This window comes from Gallinula chloropus (genome assembly GCF_964237585.1).
Source record: "Gallinula chloropus genome assembly, chromosome: 3".
Taxonomy (NCBI): Eukaryota; Metazoa; Chordata; class Aves; order Gruiformes; family Rallidae; genus Gallinula; species Gallinula chloropus.
In genome coordinates, this window is record NC_140087.1 from 3,454,334 (window position 1) to 3,474,129 (window position 19,796).

The 19,796-nt window shown below is 47.0% G+C and overlaps 2 protein-coding genes across 2 annotated transcripts in view; both read right to left on the minus strand.

Moving 5' to 3' along the window:
* Window positions 1–5,875: 5,875 nt before the first annotated feature.
* On the minus strand, window positions 5,876–13,427 carry HINT3 (histidine triad nucleotide binding protein 3; the record flags this gene model as incomplete). Its single annotated transcript, XM_084261016.1, has 5 exons — window positions 5,876–7,578; window positions 10,005–10,131; window positions 10,918–10,987; window positions 12,657–12,774; window positions 13,293–13,427. The coding sequence occupies 5 exons, from the start codon at window positions 13,425–13,427 to the stop codon at window positions 7,531–7,533; spliced, it is 498 nt and encodes a 165-aa protein (XP_084117142.1). The 3' UTR covers window positions 5,876–7,530.
* A 3,294-nt stretch (window positions 13,428–16,721) lies between these two features.
* The window catches only part of NCOA7 (nuclear receptor coactivator 7), a 94,242-nt gene continuing 91,167 nt past the window's right edge, over window positions 16,722–19,796 (minus strand). The window contains exons 13-16 of the mRNA XM_084261739.1: window positions 19,449–19,601; window positions 18,812–18,907; window positions 18,091–18,164; window positions 16,722–17,250 (exon numbers count right to left, since the gene is read on the minus strand). Of these exons, the coding sequence (XP_084117865.1) occupies window positions 17,115–17,250; window positions 18,091–18,164; window positions 18,812–18,907; window positions 19,449–19,601 (459 nt within the window). The 3' untranslated portion in view covers window positions 16,722–17,114. The remainder of the gene's footprint in view (window positions 17,251–18,090; window positions 18,165–18,811; window positions 18,908–19,448; window positions 19,602–19,796) is intronic.

The window sequence follows — 19,796 nt, forward strand, 5'->3', positions numbered from 1 at the left end:
CCCCCTGCTCCCACCACATACCAGCATTTCAGCTGCAGATAATGTTTTCTGTGAGTAATAAACTTCCACAGTCCACGGGCACTGAGTCGGCACAGTGTGGGTTTGTCCACCTTTAATCAGCGTGCGGGCAGGAGAAAGGCTGCCCACCCCTGCCTACCGGTTGGTGCGCTGGCTCTTGGGGGATGTCAGTAAGCAAGCCGGCGCTGGACAGGTCAGCCAGCTCCCCATCCCATTATTTGGGAAGTCTGCAGGGCCTCTGGGCACACAGGTCTTTTCCAGACATCACTGCATGAGGAGTAAGTACTGGGCTACGTTTGCGTGGCGTGGGGGCTGCGGGGTGTGTTCCACAAGCCTGTGCCTGGGAACTCTGTCGCCTGGGAAGCGTAACGAGCTGCCCTGTGTCACAGAATTTCAGCTGAAGCACTTCTGCTTCATTCACTGCGGTAGAATTATGGCTTGGCTTAAAAATCTTCAGGTCTTTAGTATCTGTTTCAGCAGCTTTGCCTCTCACTTGGGCAAAACTCTTCCAAAACTATCGGGCTGATGTTTTGCTTTCCCTTCGCAGCTGACACTGCGCCCAAGAACCACAGTTACAACCAGCCATTGATTTGTTCCCTCCTCGAGCACTGTAAAACCTTCCCAAGAAATGGAAGAAGATAAAGGGCAGAGTGCTAAAGCCACCAGCATGGTGGGTGACTTGAGGAAAAGCTGGCAAACCTGGGCAGAGGATCACACGGAGTATCAGAGAAAGAACCCGTTCAGCAACGACAACAGGCTCGCCACCAAAGCAGTGCGTACTCACAGAGGAGATCCTACCTATGGGAGACCCCCCGAAGGGTCCCAGACAGAGCAAAGAGGCAAAGATGCCCACTCACATGTGGGAAAGGAAGTAGAGGAGCTGTGCTTGATCATTAGAAGCACTGGAGAGGTGGGAGAAGATGGACACGTGAGTGTGACGTTCGGGCAGCTGTTTGAAACCTACGTGACTATTTCCAATAAAGTAGTGGGAATCCTGTTAAGAGCCAGGAAGCACGGCCTGGTTCATTTTGAAGGCGAAATGCTTTGGCAAGGAAAAGATGATGATGTGATCATCACTTTACTAGAGTAAGGCTTCGTCATCCAGTCAGTTCTGCTGCGTGGTTCCACTTGGAAAAACATCTCTGGGTATCATCTTGAAAGAGGTTTTCATTGCAGACTTTCACCTCAGCTACTTACTGGGACATGGGCAGGAGAGAGAGTGGGCCAGAAGGATAAAAATTATTTTTGTAAAAATGGTAGAGGTTTGGCCAGAAATCCCAGATAATGAACTAACCCATCGTGCTGCCACTGGACTGTCCTTTCGTTACTATTCTCTACCACGCGTAGCACGGTTCTACAGATAGCTCTGTTGGCTTGCTGCTATAGGTTACTCAGAGCAGAAATTACTAACTAGCCACCAGGCACACTGATTCTTGCAGGTCGTGAAATACTCACAGTGTGTGTGGGGGGATTTTCATTTGTAAAGCAGGTGACTGCAAACTTCTGTGGGAATTCAGGTACTTGTTCAGAAAAAGAGCCTGGGATCCAGCAGAAGTTCAGGCTGTTTTCACGTGGTGAAGCTGAATAAATGGAAGGTACCTTGATTTTCACAAAGTATAGGAAAATTCCAAATGTACTGAAATACAACATCAAGGATGGGCCCTGAATTAGCTGCATCTTGCACGTATTTCAGAGAGCTGCACTAGTGCTGGTATTTAATAGTCTGTTCTTAATCATCGTATTTTCTCCAAACCATCTGTGTTGTTTGCTCTTTCTCCTCTCTACCTCACACTGTTCTAACCTGTTCTGTGCTTCTCATGCTGTGGCATAGCCTAGCAGGTCACGAAGCCCCACAGCCTCCTTGGTGAATTCAGCTGATCTCTCTTCATAAGAAGTAGGGTGCCACCACCTAAACCGAGTTGAAGTCAACTGAAACTCTATGCCAGGGCACTGTGCATTCATGAGGAGAATAAAAAGGCTCTTTTCTTTCACCAAAATGTACCAATGTTGTTCACAACAGGGGGGGAGTAGAGTTCCTGGAGTGCCAAATGCATCAATGGAAGTGTGGCCGTGCAGCCTGATACCTTGCTGGGCTGAGGCAGAGCTGTGATTTCAGAGTGCACTTGTTTGTTCTCTGAAGTGGGAGAGGAAAAAATGATCTGCTGGTTAAAAATGGGACTGAAAGGTGACCAATAATGATTTACTTCAGGGTTATTCTTGAGGAACATTTCCTATGTTTAAAAAAAAGAAAGGCTTGGTTATATGCAATAGTTATAATAATGCTATTAAAAATAATATTTACAGTAGTCCCCACCAAGAGAACTGTATAATTAGGGAGACTGAATTCTAGGTTTTACTAGTGCAAATAAAAGCTGCTGTGTGGTGTTAACTACACTACTTGATTGGTCTTTAAAAGGGTAGCAAAACCTTGAAAATTATGAACTTGATAAAAGTGGTAATTATTTTATTCCATTTATATACAAATAATGTTTTTGCAAAAAGCCTATAAGAAATTTTTTGTTGGTTTGACGTTTTCATCCAGTGGGGATCTGCACCAAAACAAGCCTTTTGGCTGAGCAAACAACAGCACGGATTTCATGACCTTTCTGCCCCCTTTTCCTAGTGAAAAGGCAATGAGGAGCAGAAAGAAGGGAAGAAATGAGTAAGTATACTTGGGGACAGATGCAGACAGAGCAAGGAGGGGGAAACAAAGGGTGGGGGGTTAATCTCCACGTAATTTTACCAGGTTGGAAGCTGGTGCACCAGGCACTGCAGGTCTGTGTTTCCTCAGTCCTCAAATCCTCCCCTTCCTAAACCCATCTGCCGTGTGGCTGCAGACAAGGCATTCCCTGCCAAAACGACTTGAGCACACCTCAGCTGCTCTTAGATTAAGCCTGAGCATACATTTTTGCTTTCAAATTAATTAAGTTTGGGGTTATTTTTTTACAATACACCTGTGGAATGTGGAATTGTTTCTGACAAGGCTGGAATCGGGTCGGTTGTGCTGCCCCACTGGCTGGAAGCAGCACCGGGCAGGTCTAGTGCCGCTCGCTGCCGGACGGGATGGTGGTGTCAGGAAGAGCAACACATCACCAGCACTGTACAGATAACACAGCAGGAGATGTGCAGCTGAGGCAGCGTGTAGCCTGAGCACTCTAAGGTGTAAGTCCAGCTCATGTAAACCTCCTAGTCCTTAATTAAGGCTGGCTCAGGTAGGTAAATGTCAGGAATCTAGGCTTACACTGCCATGTAAGTCACCGGTGTTAGATGCTTACATGGCCTCTGCTGCACTCTTTCCTGCTGCTGGTTGGTTTAAATATCACCTGAGGACATCTGCAAGGCTTTTAAGCATAGCTCTGATTAAAACAGAGAGAAGCTAACTAAGTCCTAATGGATTGGTCTTGCCCACTTTGCAAACAACTGAGAAAGCTTGCCCTGTCACAGCACTGTGGCTGAAGCCAGGGATTGTTGCATAAAAGTCTTTCTAGAGGGAGGGATTTTTATTTTTCTTTAAACAATAATAGGGGACAGATTTCTTACCTGCCACCTTTAGGTGAGCATCCTCTAAAGAGTGACTGAAATCGTTCTGTGTGCCCGTGCCATGATTATATACACCGAGCTGCCAAAGCCAAGCTCCCAATTCCAGCAACATCAGCATTTCAAAGGAAGGCTAAAAGCTAATCCAGCTGGTCAGCTTGTCCACTGGAACACTCCAGAATAAAAGAACAAAGTATTCCTGAAGCCTGTATGACCAGGAACGCATTGTATCTCGTGTATATGACTCAGTTTAGCTCCTAGTTTATGATTCTTACAGAATTCTGCTTCCTCATTGTTGTGGCTTTGCATGGCCAGGTTCTGGTGGGGAAGGGGGGCTGCAGGGGTGGCTCCTGCAAGGAGCAGCCAGAAGCTCTCTGCAGGCCCCAGAGAGCAAACACCAGCCGGCTCAAGGTCAGAGTCATTGCTGACCAAGGCCAAGCCCATCAGTGATGCTCACAGCACCTCTGGGAATCACAGTGAGGAGACGATAACTGCAAGCAGCTGCTTTTTGCCACCAGAGAAGGGAGTGAGAAGATGTAAGAGACTGTTCAGACACCAAGGCCAGTGAAGGGGAGGGAGAGGAAATGAAGCACTCCAGGTGCTGGAGAGAAAGATGCCCCAGCAGCCCATGGAGAAACCCATGGTGGAGCGGGTGTGTCCCCCCCAGCCCATGGAAAAGGCTGAGACCCCACCTGCAGCCCGTGGAGAGGCTCCACGCTGGAGCAGGTGGAGACACAGAGAAGATGCTGTGACCCACAGCAAGCTCCTGGCAGCACCTGCAGCCCATGGAGAGAGAGGCCCATGCCACCTGACAGCAGGTGAGCTTTTGTGCAGCATTTTCTTGTTTCCAAGTTTTTCAAATTTCAAGGAGGATTTTCCTGGGCTCGCCCCTGTTTTTATGCTTTTATTCACAACTCCCACTTAGGAAGACTCCACAACAGCTCGAGGATTTAATCACATTGGAAATGCTGCCCTCAGTCAAAACACCAACTTTTTTTACATCCTACCTTTAACAGTGTTGTGCATGTGTCCTTTTTCATCCCTTCAATTAGTGCTGCAGCACAACAGCGTCGTTCTCTGGGTTCGTGTTAGGTTGGGGGTTTATGTAAAGCAGTGGAGCAAAGCAGTACAAGCAAAGCTTTGTCACTCCCCAGCGAGGTCGAAAAAGCAGCTTTTCTCAGGACCACTAATACTGGATCAAAGAGCAGCAGAGCCAAGGGCAGCAGCTATGCAACTTCCCTTTGCTTCTCCAAGCTCTTGGAGAGTAGCAGCTGCTGAGTTCACTCTCCAAGAGTGTTTTATTGATCCTTGCCTGCTGGAAAGCTCTACAGATCTGCTGGAAGTTTGAAAATGTTGCTGTAACGCTGCTGTAGAAGGTGCTGACATAGTTAATAGGGTCTGCCCCACTGCCTCTTCTAGGGGCCAGCCAGGGATTCTGAAACACCTTCAAAGCATTAGGATAGGCTTTTCAGAAAATATTTGCCTAATTAAAAAAAATTGTCTGCCCAGTCCAAGAACACTTGTCAATGCAGAAGGAGAACAGAACACAGTTCTATGCTGAAACACACTAATGAGGTGCTGAGCATTCATCTCAGTAATTGACATGGCTCTGTTTAATGATTTGTTCTTTAAGCCACTACTGCTGTCAGAGACAGGTTGAGCTCCCTGTCTTGCTCATCAGCAGAAGCTCAGAAGCTACATTACATCCTGAGTTTCACCTCTCCAGCCTTACTGTCACCAGTGGGACCCTCCTCAAACCTTTGTGCTTCTGTGTACACTTGACAACATGCTGGGTCTGGCTGGGCTGGAGATCATCTCCTTCATGACGTGCTGTGCTTGGGGCTTGTGACTCAGACAGTGTTGATGACATCAGCACCCTGGCCCTGGCTGAGCAGGGCCAAGTCCTGCTCTGTTCCCTGCTCTGCCCCTGCCGTGGGCACGAGGCTGGGAGGGGGCACAGCCTGTACACCACACCAGACACAAACTGACCCATGGGGATGTTCAGTGCTGTATGTCAAGCTCAGCAATTTAAGTTGAGAAGAGGTTGGACTGTTGGGGCTTTTTGGGTAGGATGGGGATGGCCAATGCTCCTGGCCTGCTTGTGAGAGGTCATGAGTGATTTATTACCTTTGCATTGCGTGCCTTGGGATTTTTCTTTCTCTCTTCTTCATGTATTAAATTGTCTTTGACTTGGCCCAGGGGTTTTCTCACTGTTGCCCTTCCTGATCTCTCTCGCATCCTGCTGGGGTCAGGGGTGAAGAACAAGCAAAGTGCAATCCAGGGTCAGCCCCCCCAGTCAATTATTCCCATGCAGCCAAAGATCGTTCCAAGATTAGAATTTATTCTGTTTCTTAATCCTTTCTGACAACAGTTCATGTGGGTACTTTAAATATTACATGTCACAGTTAAGTACAGTTATGTAATTAAATAAATCAGAACACATACATGGTATTAACTCCTGAAAGACCTTAACATTCAGGTGTCCCACAAAGCTAGGAGCCAGCTCAAACCTCCTCCTCTATTGCACAGCAGCAGTCCAAGATCAGTGCCTCTAATTCACACTCTTCCTACCTAATGCAATAAATAAACCCCTGAAGGGCTGCAAATGGCATGTGGGCGCCCACTAATAGGAATAACCAGACATCAGAAACAAGGCTTTACAGGAGAGAGAGGTGTGAACTCTGCTGGGTTGGAAACCTGAACTTTACTGTAAGAACACTGCAATACCACTAAGGCAACAGGTGCTGGGTCAGTGGAGAACACTGAGGAGATTACCTGCAGGGAACCTTGCAGGAGGGAAAGACCATCCTCACCTCAACTGCATCTCAGTGCATCAGCGGAGGACACTTGATTAGTTGGGCAAAGATGGGCAGGCTCAGTGAAGGAAGGAAACCCCCTCCCTGTTTTCTGGCCTCTGAGCTTCCCAGGCAGTCTGCCTTCACATGCTGTGGGCACAGCACTGTCAGACAGGAAAGGCAAACGCTCAGCAGGTTCCCTGAGCAACCCAGCGTGTTCCAGTGTTGGGCTGAGTGCACACTATCCCAAATTCAAACCACACTGCTGTTAGGCAAGCCTGCCACATACTCAGTGCAGTAAGGACCAGTTTCTCTTATGATTTCATTTAGAAATCAAACTTAGCCAAGGCATTAGTAATGTCCAAGGGACTTCAAGGGAGAACACCATCAGAAACAGCTAAAAACTGTGGGGTTTTCTTTTTTCTACTGTCATGCAGAAGAGTGGTGTATTAAATCAAGTCCTCTGAACTCTGACACCATCTTTTGTAAACATACAGTAATGAACATAAAATATTCTGCACCTAAGAGGGAAAAAATCTTTAAGTCCAACATAGGGACACGTACATTTAAATGATACTCTGTGTTATGCAGCATTATCACACCTGGGCACCTATTATATTAACATTTAAAGACAGGTAATAAAGTGGCTTGGCACCACAAAGTTAGTGTACTTTCAGCAACGTGCCTACTAACAACTAGGCTTAAGTAACATTTCAGATGGAAACTGGGATGTTCTAAGTGTTACTTGCAATCCCAGAACACTCATCTTTACAATAAAAGCTTGGCCCTGCAACAAATATTCCCTTTGGTACCACATACATGCTGTTAGTAGCAACTGGTTGCCTTAGTTGTAACACATTCTGCTGCTGCACCCTGCCTTTATCTAGGGAAGTTCAGTGCATGTGTGTATGTACTATGCATGTGTGTATGTACACAAACAGAAGATCCTAATTCAGACACATTGCCTTGTTGTCAGATAAGTGTATAGCATTAAGTATCCAAGTGGAAGAATTAGGTTGGCAGGTACAAATTATGTGTGTATTTCCTCATACAGAACTAAAGCCTTTCATTATTTTCCTTTGCCCTGGTGTATTATTGGCAACATCACCCCTTGCAACCTTGAATCAGGAGTTCAAAGGCAAAGAGCAAACTGGAGACCCACACAAGGTCAACAGCGCTTTCAGCTGGCAGCACTCTGGCTCTGCAGACGCTCAATCAGCTGTTCAGCCTGTGAAAGAGAAGAGAGCAACACATGAACTGCACTGCCGACCTCCAGCCTACTGAAAATTGCTTTTCAAAAACAGTGGCACTGACAGGGCATTTACTTTTCATTTTCACAGTCAAAGCCTAGCACAGAAGCAGAATGCAATGACTGCTGTAAGCAGCAGACTCTCAGTTTCCATCAAACTCCCTTTAGGTGATTGGAACAGTAGTCAGAACCTATGGGAGTCGGAGGATGTTTGAGCAAATAAAAAGCAAGATAAAGCAGTGTGGTTCTTGAAGACCTGAGAAAACATCAGTGTTCAAAACCACCAATCTGTGAGACCTGGACAACTTTGAAGATGCTCCAAAACAGTGTGTTGTGGCCTGTCACCACCCAGCAAGCTGCACACCAGCCACATATGCTGCTGAAAGATGGAGTGTATTCACATACGTGGTTTGTGTCATGAGATACAGTGAAAGGTCTGGAGGGGAAGTCTTAAGAGGAGAGGCAGATGTCACTGGGTTTGTACAGCCTGGAGAGAAGGAGGCTGAGGGGAGACCTCATCACAGCCTGTGGTTTCCTGGTGAGGGGGAGTGAAGGGGCAGGTGCTCATCTCCTCTCTTTGGTGACCAGTGATAGAAGCCAAGGGAACGGTATGAAGCTGCAACAGGGGAGGTTTAGGCTGGATGTTAGGAAGAGGTTCTGTACTGAGAGGGTGGTTGGGCACTGGAACAGGCTCCCCAGGGAAGTGGTCACAGCACCCAGCTTGGCTGAGCTCAGAAAGCATCTGGACGATGCCCTCAGTCCCATGCTCTGACCTGGCTGGCCCTGTGTGGGGCCAGGAGTTGGACTCCATGATCCTGATGGGTCCCTTCCAACTCGGGATATTCTATGATACACACCCATGTCACTGTGCTCACATACACTTCCCTCATCATATGGCTACTGACACACCTCACTCATAGCCAGAACAGCTGTACTTTGTGTGTGTAACAGCACCAGCCACAGAGCCCTCAGGAAGGCTCCAGGCAGCAGAACACCTCCCAGCATTGTTCCAGCAGCCCAGCCTGGGCACCTGCAGACTCACACAGGCACTTCCAAAACAGATCACTTCACTTTCAGCCTCTCCTTTTCATCTACCTCCAGTTCCACTGAGTTAATTTTTTAATTTGAACTAGTGGTTGAGGCTTTATCAGGATCTCCAAAGGAAGCAGCATGTTAGATGGTTGAAAAGCTGAAGTCTGGCATGTTCTAAATACATGCAGTGAAATGCAGTCAGCCACTTAGGGGAGGAACAACCTGACAGGACTTAAGTAGCACTTGCAGTTTATTTGCAAATAAAGCTAGATAAAGCATGGAACAACTGAAAATGAAGCCATCTGAATCATGTTTTGCATTCCTAAATGAGTTTCACATTCAAGCCATTATATTTAAAAAGAGACAACAAACAAACAAAACCCCAAGACCAATTAAAGAACATTTTCCAACTTAACAACGGGGTAAAATACTTTCTGAAGTGCATTCATACTGGAGAACTAAACTTGGTACAAATCTCCCTGAGCTAATCCTTGATAGCAAGGAGCACAACTACACAGCTCTACTTATCTGAGGGCCAAATATCTGTGTTATGCTGTACAGTACAGTGGAAACATGAAGCCAAGTTTCTTCTCTGTAAGTAAGAGACTGCCTGTGTTCTTTAGATGAGACAGGTCTTTTTTCAGGAGCTTTGTGTTGGGGCTCTGCAATGCCACCAGGAGGCTGCAGCTATGTTGCAATGATGGGTTCTTTGCTGCATCACAAGCAGCAAGAGGAACCTTCAGTCCTCGAGCAAGAGATTTTCAAACAGTGACTTAGCGCCAGTTCTGCCTCATCACTTGATCTCTACTGACATGAACAGCACAAACAACGTTTCTGTAAAGCAGCTGTTTATTTCTAGGCTAAAGATGATGAGAAAAAAACATATGAAGCGATAAAAGCAATCATTAGGGCAACATGTTTCATGCCTCAACAGTGTATATGTGCAATGCAGTCCATCACATTTGAATATATCCTTATAAATTAAAGAGTAGCTATAAAGTGCCCTCAGAAGCACCACGCAAATCTAAGCTACACATTAAATCCAGAACTACTGTATTTGCTGTTAATGTTAAAGGCACTCCATTCCCCTTAATAAGCATAAAGTTTTTCAGCATTATATTTTCTTCTTGGATAGTGGAGGGTGTCCCCACCCGTGGCAGGGGGGGTTGGAACTAGATAAATGAGGTCTGTTCCAACCCAGACTGTTCTATGACTCTATGAAACAGTTAATGCACAATACACAGAATGAATAATTACACTAATGTCACAAATGACTGCTCAGAGAATTTTTGGACACAGTTAAAATGCCATCAGATCACATTTTCAGCTTGCAGGTGAAAACCTACCAACAAGCTCATCTGCATCACACTTACCGTGATGAACCAGTAGGAATTGATTCTGTACATGAGTCTGGATAAGAATCCCAGCTGACTGGCTGGGGCCAGGACGTGAAGATGCAAGTGGGATATTGAGCAGAAGGGAGGCCAGTGAAAACCCATTCTTCAGAAAAGGAGAGCAAGGAAAAGGAGAAAAAAAAAAAGGTGATGTTAATTCAGGAAGAAATGTAACTCTGCAAGTCAATTAACATGACCAACTGAATTAACTCCTTGCATTTTCCCTGAATATAAAGGCAGGAAAAAAAATACACCCTTTCACTTCATTATGCCCTTAGGGGACATTATCAAAGGCCCATTAACCCCTTCCTTCACAGCTCTCTATTCAATTCGGTAAAAAGGAGTGTCTGAAAACAAAAATGTACCTTAAACGTGTCATAGCAAGTTTTCAGCAGGAAAGCCAGTGTCCCTAGATTAATGTCATCTGTACTTGTTTTGATCAGGAAGGCTCAAGCTCCTTACACCCCACGCTGCTTTAGTTATGGTACAGTTGACTTCCAAGATCAAAGGCACCGGCTTAAACTAAGGGGTGCTGCACTGAAACACAGTGCACTGCCCTGCTCAGATAGGACAAAGTTTACCTCTCTTCTAGAAAGCAGGACTGAGAGGTTATTTTCAGCACATAACTAGAGAGCAGCATTTTGGATAAGCTGTTTGAAGTGCCCTCAGTGTCCCAAGATGTAGCCAGTAACGAATCTGAGTTGTAAAGCAATCTGTGGTGTGAAGTCACCAGAAGAAAAGAGCTCACATCCAACGCCAGCACATTCTACTTGAGAAGTCAGGCAGTGGGTGAATGCAGGCCCAACTGCTTCAGTAAATCACACCACCAGCTCTAAAACAGCATTCTGAGGATTTAAAAAATTAATAAACACAGAAGAGCTCCATTACATACCTTGTGTCATTCAAGTCATTGAAGTTATTTCCCTGGAGGACAGCTTTTCCAGCTTCCACCATTCGCTGCACTATTAAACACAAACACATTTCATTTATAACATTCAGCAATGTCTCACCCACCATATGTCATCAAGCCATTTAAAAAAAACAGGCATTCTTCAGAATATTACCTTCAACAAAGTGATTACACTGAACCACAAACAGGTTTCTGTGAAACAGCAAATACTGCAGCTACTCATAACCAAGCACAAATTGTTAAGACAGTGTCATGCAACAAGTGACGTGAAAACTGCCACTCTTACCAACGTCCATGCTAATGATGCTCTTAAGCATGGTGTTACTCTAACTCTGGCCAAAGCCACAGCCTTACAAAAGTCCCCAACAAATACTGGCTGCTCAGAATGATGATGTTTACACTCACCCCAGCTTTCTGCCTCTACACAGCTACAGGTACCGTGCAGCCTGGTGTAAGTTATGACACTTTAAAGACAGCACACAAGTTTCAATTAAGGTAACAGTCAGTCCTACTTATTACCAGGACAAGATTTTGTGACAGTATCACTGAGAAAAGAAGCAACCCTAATTCAAAAACTTAAGGCCAAAGTCTAACAAACTGTCTCGAAGCCAAACAGGTGCAGAAGTATTTTCTGGGAAAATTACTCTAGATTTAGAAGAAAAATACAGCTATGCAAGATTTGCAAGAGGTGACTGTAACTCTTCTGGGGCTGTTTAGCTTGGAGAAGAGGAGGCTGAGGGGAGACCTTATCACCACCTACAACTACCTGAAGGGAGGTTGTAGAGAGGTGGGCGATGGTCTCTTCAGCCAGGGGACAGGAGATAGGACAAGGGGCAATGGCATGAAGCTGTGACAGGGCAGGGGCAGATTGGATATTAGAAAAAAAATTGTTACTGGAAGAGTTGTCAGGGCCTGGAACAGGCTGCCCAGGGAGGGGGTTGAGTCACCTTCCCTGGATGTGTTCAAAGAAAGGGTAGATGAGGTACTCAGGGATATGGTTTAACACAGGATGGGAATGGTTGGACTTGATGATCTTCAAAGGTCTCTTCCAACCCTGTGATTCTGTGATTCTTACTGAAAATTACTAGTAAATTTCCCTAAGGTGGAATGTATGTCTGTAGGTATACAGGCTGTAGTTTCTTCTGTTACTCAAGGCATGTAGCTGGGCCTTTCCCCATGGAACAAACAAACAAATACCAGGGCAATGCTTTCTTAAGAGTTTAAAAAAAGAAAAAGCCTGTCAACAATACATCATAGAATCACTATTTTAGAATTTTATCTTCTGAAGCTTATTGGAACGCTATTTCTTCTCTCACTCATTTTTTGCCCCCTGAAAAATAACACATTTAATAAAGTTCTTCTGTAACTTCCCACACAATTTAAAACTGGAGGTGTCACTCAGAGAACGTAGCAAGGCAGCACCTGGGTGCTTTCAAAATAAAGATGCAGAGGCGTCTGTACCCCACGCAGCCAAAAGGGATTTCATGCACTAGCACTGTGTTCTTCCAGAACCACACACATACAGACAGGAGAGCTATTCCAGAAGGGCACAGGCCAGCCAGTTCCCAGTCCCCTACGCTCGCTCACACCACCCTTTCCCACCTTTATGCCACATCCACAACCGAACAGCGAGCCAAGGTGCCGTTTATTTGCACAACCCGCTGCCGCAGGCCGTGCAGAGTTCTGTTCCTTTGAGCCCAGCACACGCTGTACCGCCTTACCTAGAGGTATGTGCTCTGCCTTCAGCGTCTTGCAGTTCCCCACGTGCTCCACCGGCACCACCAGGTAGTGGTGGGGGGCACCAGGCTTGATATCTCTAAAGCAGGCGAGGTCTTCGTACTGAACGCAGAGGCAAGCACAGCGGAGGGGTTAACGGAGGGGACAGCGGCAGGGAGCCCACCCTCCCCGCGCCAACTGTTTGACCCGCCCAGCGAGAGCCGCGGGATTCCCGGCGCCAGCCTACGGGAAGGCGCCCGGGCAGTTCGCGCTGACCTCTGCGGCCTGGGCCCCGCCGTAAGGCCCCGGCTCCCGCGCCAGCCGTTCGGTTCGCGCCTCGCTCCGAGCCCCCTACAAGCGCGGAGGCTCCCTGAGGCGAACCCAAGCCCGCCCAGCCCCGGCAGCAGGGCCCACACGGGAGCTCTCCCGCCGGCACGGCGGCAGCCCGGGTGTGCCTCCTCCTCCTCAAAGCACCGGCGAACAACCGCAGCCACCCGCCCACAGGCACCCGCCCGGGCCGGCGGGGTGCTGAGCGGACCCGCACCTGCGGGAGAGGGCGAGGCTGGCGGCCAAGGGCGGGAGCTCCGCGCCGGGACACCTGGGGAGGCCTCTTCGCCGCCGCCCAGGCGTCCTTCACCCACCTGGCAGGGCAACAGCGCCGTGCCCGGCTCCTCCCGGCGGGCGATCCTGCAGAACACACACTTGGCGTTGTAGCCGCCGCTACCAGCTCCTCTCTCCTCAGCAGCGGTGGCGGCAGCAGCCTCCTCCCCCGCCATAGCTCAGGCCACTCGTCCCCCCCCCACCCACCAGCAGCCACCGCCCGACTGCCGCACGGCCCGCGCCCCCTGCCGACGAGCGCCAATGGCGGCCGCCGGCACAGGGACCTGCGTCAGCGCCCCGCCCGCCTCCTGCGCCGCCAGGGGACGCGCGCCGAGCGCCGGAGAGCCCCGCCCTCTGCCGCGCTCCGGAGGGCGCAGCGGCCCCGCTTCAGCAGCCGGGCCTGGCAGGGGAAATGCTGAGCGAGCGCTGGATTACACCCGAGCCAGCGCCTGAGAGACGGACAGCCAGGGCAGTACAAGCTGGGAACACAACCCCGTCCCGTTCAAGTCACAGTCACAGGCTGGGTTGGGGTGGAAAGGACCTCACTGCCCATCCAGCTCCATCCTGCCCACCACCATGGGCAGGGAACACCCTTCACGAGACCAGGGTGCCCCAAGCCCCATCCAGCCCGGCCTTGAACGCTGCCAGGGAGGGGGCAGCCTGTGCCAGGGCCTCACCAGCCTCACACTTACCAACCACCTCCAAAGCCAGCGGCAGCCCGTGCCAGCTAACCCCCGTTTCTAAATAGCTTTTCCTAACGGGTACGGCCGCACCCTCGCTGCGCTCATCAGGCTGGAGCTGCAGAGCTGCAGGTTCCCTGACCACAGGACATCGGTGTAGTGCTGAAGGAGGCAACACGTTGCAAAATTTAGAGTGAGTTTTTTTTAAAAAAATACATTTTTTCCAGAGCAGAAGTAGGACACAGTTACCAGCTCTGCCCAAAGCAGCATATTTGCCAGCAGCTGCTGACCTGCCCAGCAGGAGGCAATCCCTGTGCAATGACACAACCCGCTGCTTTTCTCTGCTATAAACAGGCAGGTGAAGTCTTGAAAGTTTACACCCGAAGACTGTGATGAAAGTAACTGGGTTGTACTTTGCTCTAAAGCCAGTTTTGTACGAAGTACAGGCTGCAGAACCCTTGCTGCACCCGACAGCGCACTGAACATCCGCACTCACCTGAGTACGCAGCAGCCTTGCTGTGAACGAGCATCTTGACACTGGCCTGGACCAAAACTCTTGATCTGAGTACCACCAAAGCACATATTCTTCACCTTGCAAGAGCAAGCTTTTGTGCTCCAAGAGAAAAATTACTTGTGGCTGTAATTCTCCTCTTACTTCACATTAAGATAGTTCTCACCGGCCCTGCACTCAAAGCAAGGCTCACAAATAGCACGCTTGTTCCATTTCACATGGAACCAGTTTGGGTTTTCTTAATGCCACCTTTGTACACCATGAAACCAAGAAAGCCAAACTCCAAGTTCTTTTAAAACACCCCACACCCCCCAACAAAACCAAAAGAAAACAAAACCCATAAGCCCCCAACTTCTTAGCCATCTTTCTCAAGCATGATACTGCTGGAATTCTCTTTCTGAGGCTGCAGCACAGGCATTTGTCAGTGTAACCTGTAACTTAAGCTCCATCCTTTCATCTTTAAAAATGCACTCAAGTTGGTGAATAAAGGAGAAAGCATCTCTAACAAGTTTCTGAATGCATAAATTCCTTTATTGAAAATATTGTGATAGCACTGCATTACATAGATTCAATAGTCATAGTTTCAAGGGTCACAGAATTTCGATTGAACAACACTGCTTTGAATATAGACCACAGCGTTTAGATATGCTCTGACAAGGATAATATAATGGAGTTAAGTTGTAGGTTGCAATAGTGAAATGTATGTAAAATGTTGAACTTGGTTGGTTTGTTGGGTTTGGATTTTGGTTTTTTAAACTATTTAGTCCTCTGCCACCATTTAAGAGCACAAACAGTATTAGATATTCCTGGTATCCTCAAAGCATTATGCTGTTAGCAACTTCCAAAGTATTTTACAGCATTACCAGTAAGACCTTTATTTATGGCTGCAGTAGACCACATAGCAGGGAAGTGTGAAAAGCTCACGTGCAGCGTGTTACAGGCTTTCTGTATATAGCGTTGGCTTTCAGACTGTGAAGTGTCTGTGCAGGACTAAGATTCAGTAATGCTTTTGAAAGAAAACTACTTGGCTTTTTTTTTTTTTTAATTATTATTTTTTTAAATCTATTCAAAACAGGAAGAACAGTAACAAAATTGAAGTTAATAACATCCCAAAATTAGGCTGCACTGTTCAAACGCTTGGCAGGGCACTAGCCTTCCCAAAACCTGCCCTTCTCAGGACCCTGACACATTCAAGTCTAAGGGCAGGACACTCTCCTAACATTGGTTGGGTCTGGATTGTGCAAACACCGCCCACAGCTTAACGGGCAAGCAGAATCCTTTAGCAAACAGCTAAGGCTGCCAGTCCTCTTGTCACACCCTCTCTATCTACTGAAATGTTCATTTTGTAACATGCAGTCTTGTCTTCTCAGTGTTGAGGGAGAGAAGGGGAGAAGTATCTGATTATTTCATGAAAAACAAAGAAGAATAGTTAGTTGCCTGTCAAATCCTAAGCCAGCCTGTTGCTTCAAGTCTTTTTCGGGAAGGAAATCATATATGTAATTACTAAGAAAGCAAGTATTACACTGACATGACCTGGCCTGTTAGGGAAAACAGCATTCTTCTCTAAATCTGTATTTTCTCTTTAACAAAGCAGTTATTCTTCTATTTGCAAAGAAATGCTCATAAAGCACAGTGGGTGGCTTATTTTGACTCATTTGGTGGTGATACAGAAAAGCAATCCTCTCAGAAACGTCCTCCATAGACACGTCAAATAACACTGGGGCAGATGCTGCTAGCATGCTGTTCCAGTTCTGTTGACTGCAGCAGAGCTGATCCAGTCTACACCAGGTGGCAGTTTGCCCAAAGTCTCCAGACACTGCCAAAGCAACGATCTATTAACAGGAATGTGGCAGCAGAGTTAATAAGAAGCACTAGCCACCTTCTCCCTCATCTTGGGGGGGGGGGGGGGAAGCCCAAACAAAACAGAATTATGCACTCAAGTGTTTCCACCAGAAAACAAACCCTCCAATTAGGGTAAAATGAAAACCAAATCTCATTTACAAAATAAAAATATAAAAATTAAACTTCAGAAATCAAATAAATTGATTCAGAATGCATACGAAACCTACCTGAACAGTAATGATTTATCAAATCCAGATTTGAAACATCAAAAGAAAAAAAAAAAACCCACAACCCCATACCTAATACATTTACAAAAACAACCCCTGCTGCACAATAACAATAAATAAAAAGATTTAAAAAAAACATGTTCCCTTAAGTGCTGCGTACACCTATTTCTGATTCTTTCCCATGGCAAACAGTATGCTGTAAGATTTTGGTAAAGTAACCTTTTATTTTTGGTTAGCATTTGTACGTTGAACATAAATACACATGGAATGTAGTAGATAGTTACAGTTTTCCCACAGGATCCTTTTCACAGTTAACAGAGAAAGTTCTCAACTTACACACCGTGAATGAATTCATGAGCATCGTTATCTTCAGTGGACGAGCGTTGGAGGAGGAAGTAAAAGATCTCTTAACTGTTCTGTCTCTTACTGCCTCTCAAAACCAGCTCTGTTTGTTCTTGGGTGGGTTGGTTGGGGGTGTTTTTTTGCGTAGTCATGCTCTGGTACAAATCTGAGGAAGAAAGCGTGTACTATCGTGAGGCAGCCTGCACCTTCTAGTTAGCGTTGAAGTGCCTAACGGATCCAGTCCTTAAGGCAGTCTGTGTTTCACTCAAATGTCCATACTTCTACGTCTTGTATTATGAAATCTTCTTGCTTAGATAAGATGTCGTTGTTGAAGGTGCTGCAGGAGTTGCTTCGCCCGTGATACAAATCTGCATCTAACCACAAGCCAAACCGGCCACTGAAAAGGAAACACACAAGGAATTTCAGAAATACTGGAAGCTCTAAACACTGCCAGAGGAGCAATACAGAGCAAGCTACGTGGTTCTGAGGAACTTGGACTAAATGTGAAGAGCTCAGTCCTGGAAAAGCACTTGCCAAGCAGCTCACAGAGGGGTTCCCTCACTTTGGCTGCACCAGTGAGAGGGGCAGAGCACAGGACCGAGTGCCATCAGGCCACTCGGCTGTTCGCACCGCTGGCTGGGACCAACAGCAGGGCACAGGCATCAGGGTCCCCTTCCCAGGCTGTTTGGATGCAAACACGTCCCCTTCTGGTTTTAGGGGAGAAAGAGGAGTGTTTATAAACTTCCAATGCAACACTGTGCCCGGGACACCCGTGGTGCAGCCTGGGGACAGCTTTTAGGTAGTCGTGTAGCCTTAGCCCTTGCTTTCACACCCACTGATCTCTGAAGTTTAGGACCTGCTTAAGCAGGTCTGCATCCCTGCTCTGTGTGGCAACAGAGTAATGACAATTTAGTAAGGACCGTGCAAAAAAACCCTAGAAGCTGAAGGCAAACCTGCCAGTGGCAAACCACTTCAGCAGGGAAGCCTGTGCCTACCCAAAACCTCTGGGGTTTTTTTGTTCTCAAAAAAAGTTACTCGCCCAACATCAGTCACTCTAAGCAATGGAAACTGCTCTGGGACTAAACCAGAAATCAGATTGATGAGGTATGTGCACTAAACAGCTTACCAAGGGTAAATTTAACCATTTTACTGATTAGTTTTTCTTACAGCTACCATTGTCCCTGTTCTCAATGAAGATAAATAAAATAGTTACGCGATTTGAAAACCAAACACTCACCCTCCGCCTCCAAGCTCCAAAGAGCTGGTGTCTCCGTTGATGAAGTAGGTGTTCTCTCCACTCCACTTGAATACCTGAGGGGGAACCAATTATATTTGTACTGTGAGGATTCTTGCACTCTAAAGCTACTGGGGACTGACTCAGCAGGTATTTCTTTGGAGTGATCATATTTGATTATTTTTTTTCTTGAAGGGGGAGGAGGAAGAGGTAATAAGTAGAAAGTAAAGGAACAACACGTATTTAAAACTGAATGAGGCACCTTAATCCTTTTTACAATTCTGCTTGCATCTCTGAATCAACAGGCATCCCATTAAAAAGCTACAAATGTGTTCAATACTGAAACATGCATAAACTGTGAACATCAGGGTTTTTTCAGTAGCATTCTTGCCTCTGTTTCGTTGTCACTGTGACCCTAAGCACGTGTGAGATTATACCCCTCTTCTTGATCTTGCTGCCCGAGACTTCTGACAGGCCACTCCTTACTCCTCCCTGCTTCCCCCTTCAATCCCTTTAAACCCCTCTCTTCATACGTAGAGGCTGTCCTCTCAGGCACTTCAGATAACCACAGCCACTTTTCCTTGATGCACTGCACTGAAGCAGCGAGCGATGAACTGCACTCATCAACAGCTGGCACATCTTCTAGACTCAAATATGCTGTCACCATAAAAATCTCAGAAGTGGGACCCAAAAACCTTATTTGAGAAAGTGAACACCCACGTACCTTGAAACTTGGACTGAATGTGTAGAGGAACGTTTCACCAGTGCCATAGTAATGGTCACTAAACCTGAAGGGATGCGTAGCATATGCTCCAAATATCTGTTCAAATGAAATGATTAAACAACTTTTGAGGACAGTGAAAAATTCAAGGAGGAAAAACCACAGATGTTTCAAAATGATTTCTACAGAACAATCAAGCTGGTGCTCCGTACCAGAACAGCAATTTGTTAAGGACATCAGATGAGCAAGTGCTCATGAATGTCTTTTGTATCCTGCAAGTTGAAAGCCAGATGACAAACAACAACAGCAGCAGGAATGACAACTCCAGGAGCAACTGAAAGCCTAGACCTCCACAGAGGCATTACTTGCAACAGCTCATTAAGTGAGCTACCTGAGGAAGATACTTCCCTGGTCACTATTAAAAGGAACACTCATTGCCATTTCTGAAGCTGCTGGTAGGGAAGGGTGTATGTCTATTAGTGCTGATCTTCTTTCCTGCCTGAAAATTTAGTTCAAGCAACAGAAAACACACTCATTTGGTATGACGTCACCTCATGGTAAGGCTAGTACACTTCACAGGGATCACTTTTGATGCTGCTGCCCTTTCAAGCCCAACCCCTGCAGAACAAGTACTCCTTACCTGGTTGTCCATATCCTTGATGACAAGGAGAACCGGACTGTCGAGCGACGCCGATTTCCGGTACAGAGTCTTCAGGCTAGTGCCGTGCTCCAGCGTGCTGTACGCAAGGCGCCAGGGGTATCCCTGCACTCGTGCGGGCAAGCGCCGGGCAAGCTGGGCAACCAACAGGGGGAAAGGGTTACACACTCAGCAGGCTGGGTCACGGGTGGTGCCCCAGTCTCTCCCCTGGCCCAAGGGCACTCCAACATGCTGAGTACTTCCCACACTCTTAATAAGCATCGGCATTGCCTCCAGAAGGCAGGATGCCCCACGTCTGGCAGCAAACAAGGGAACCCGAGGTTTTTCCAG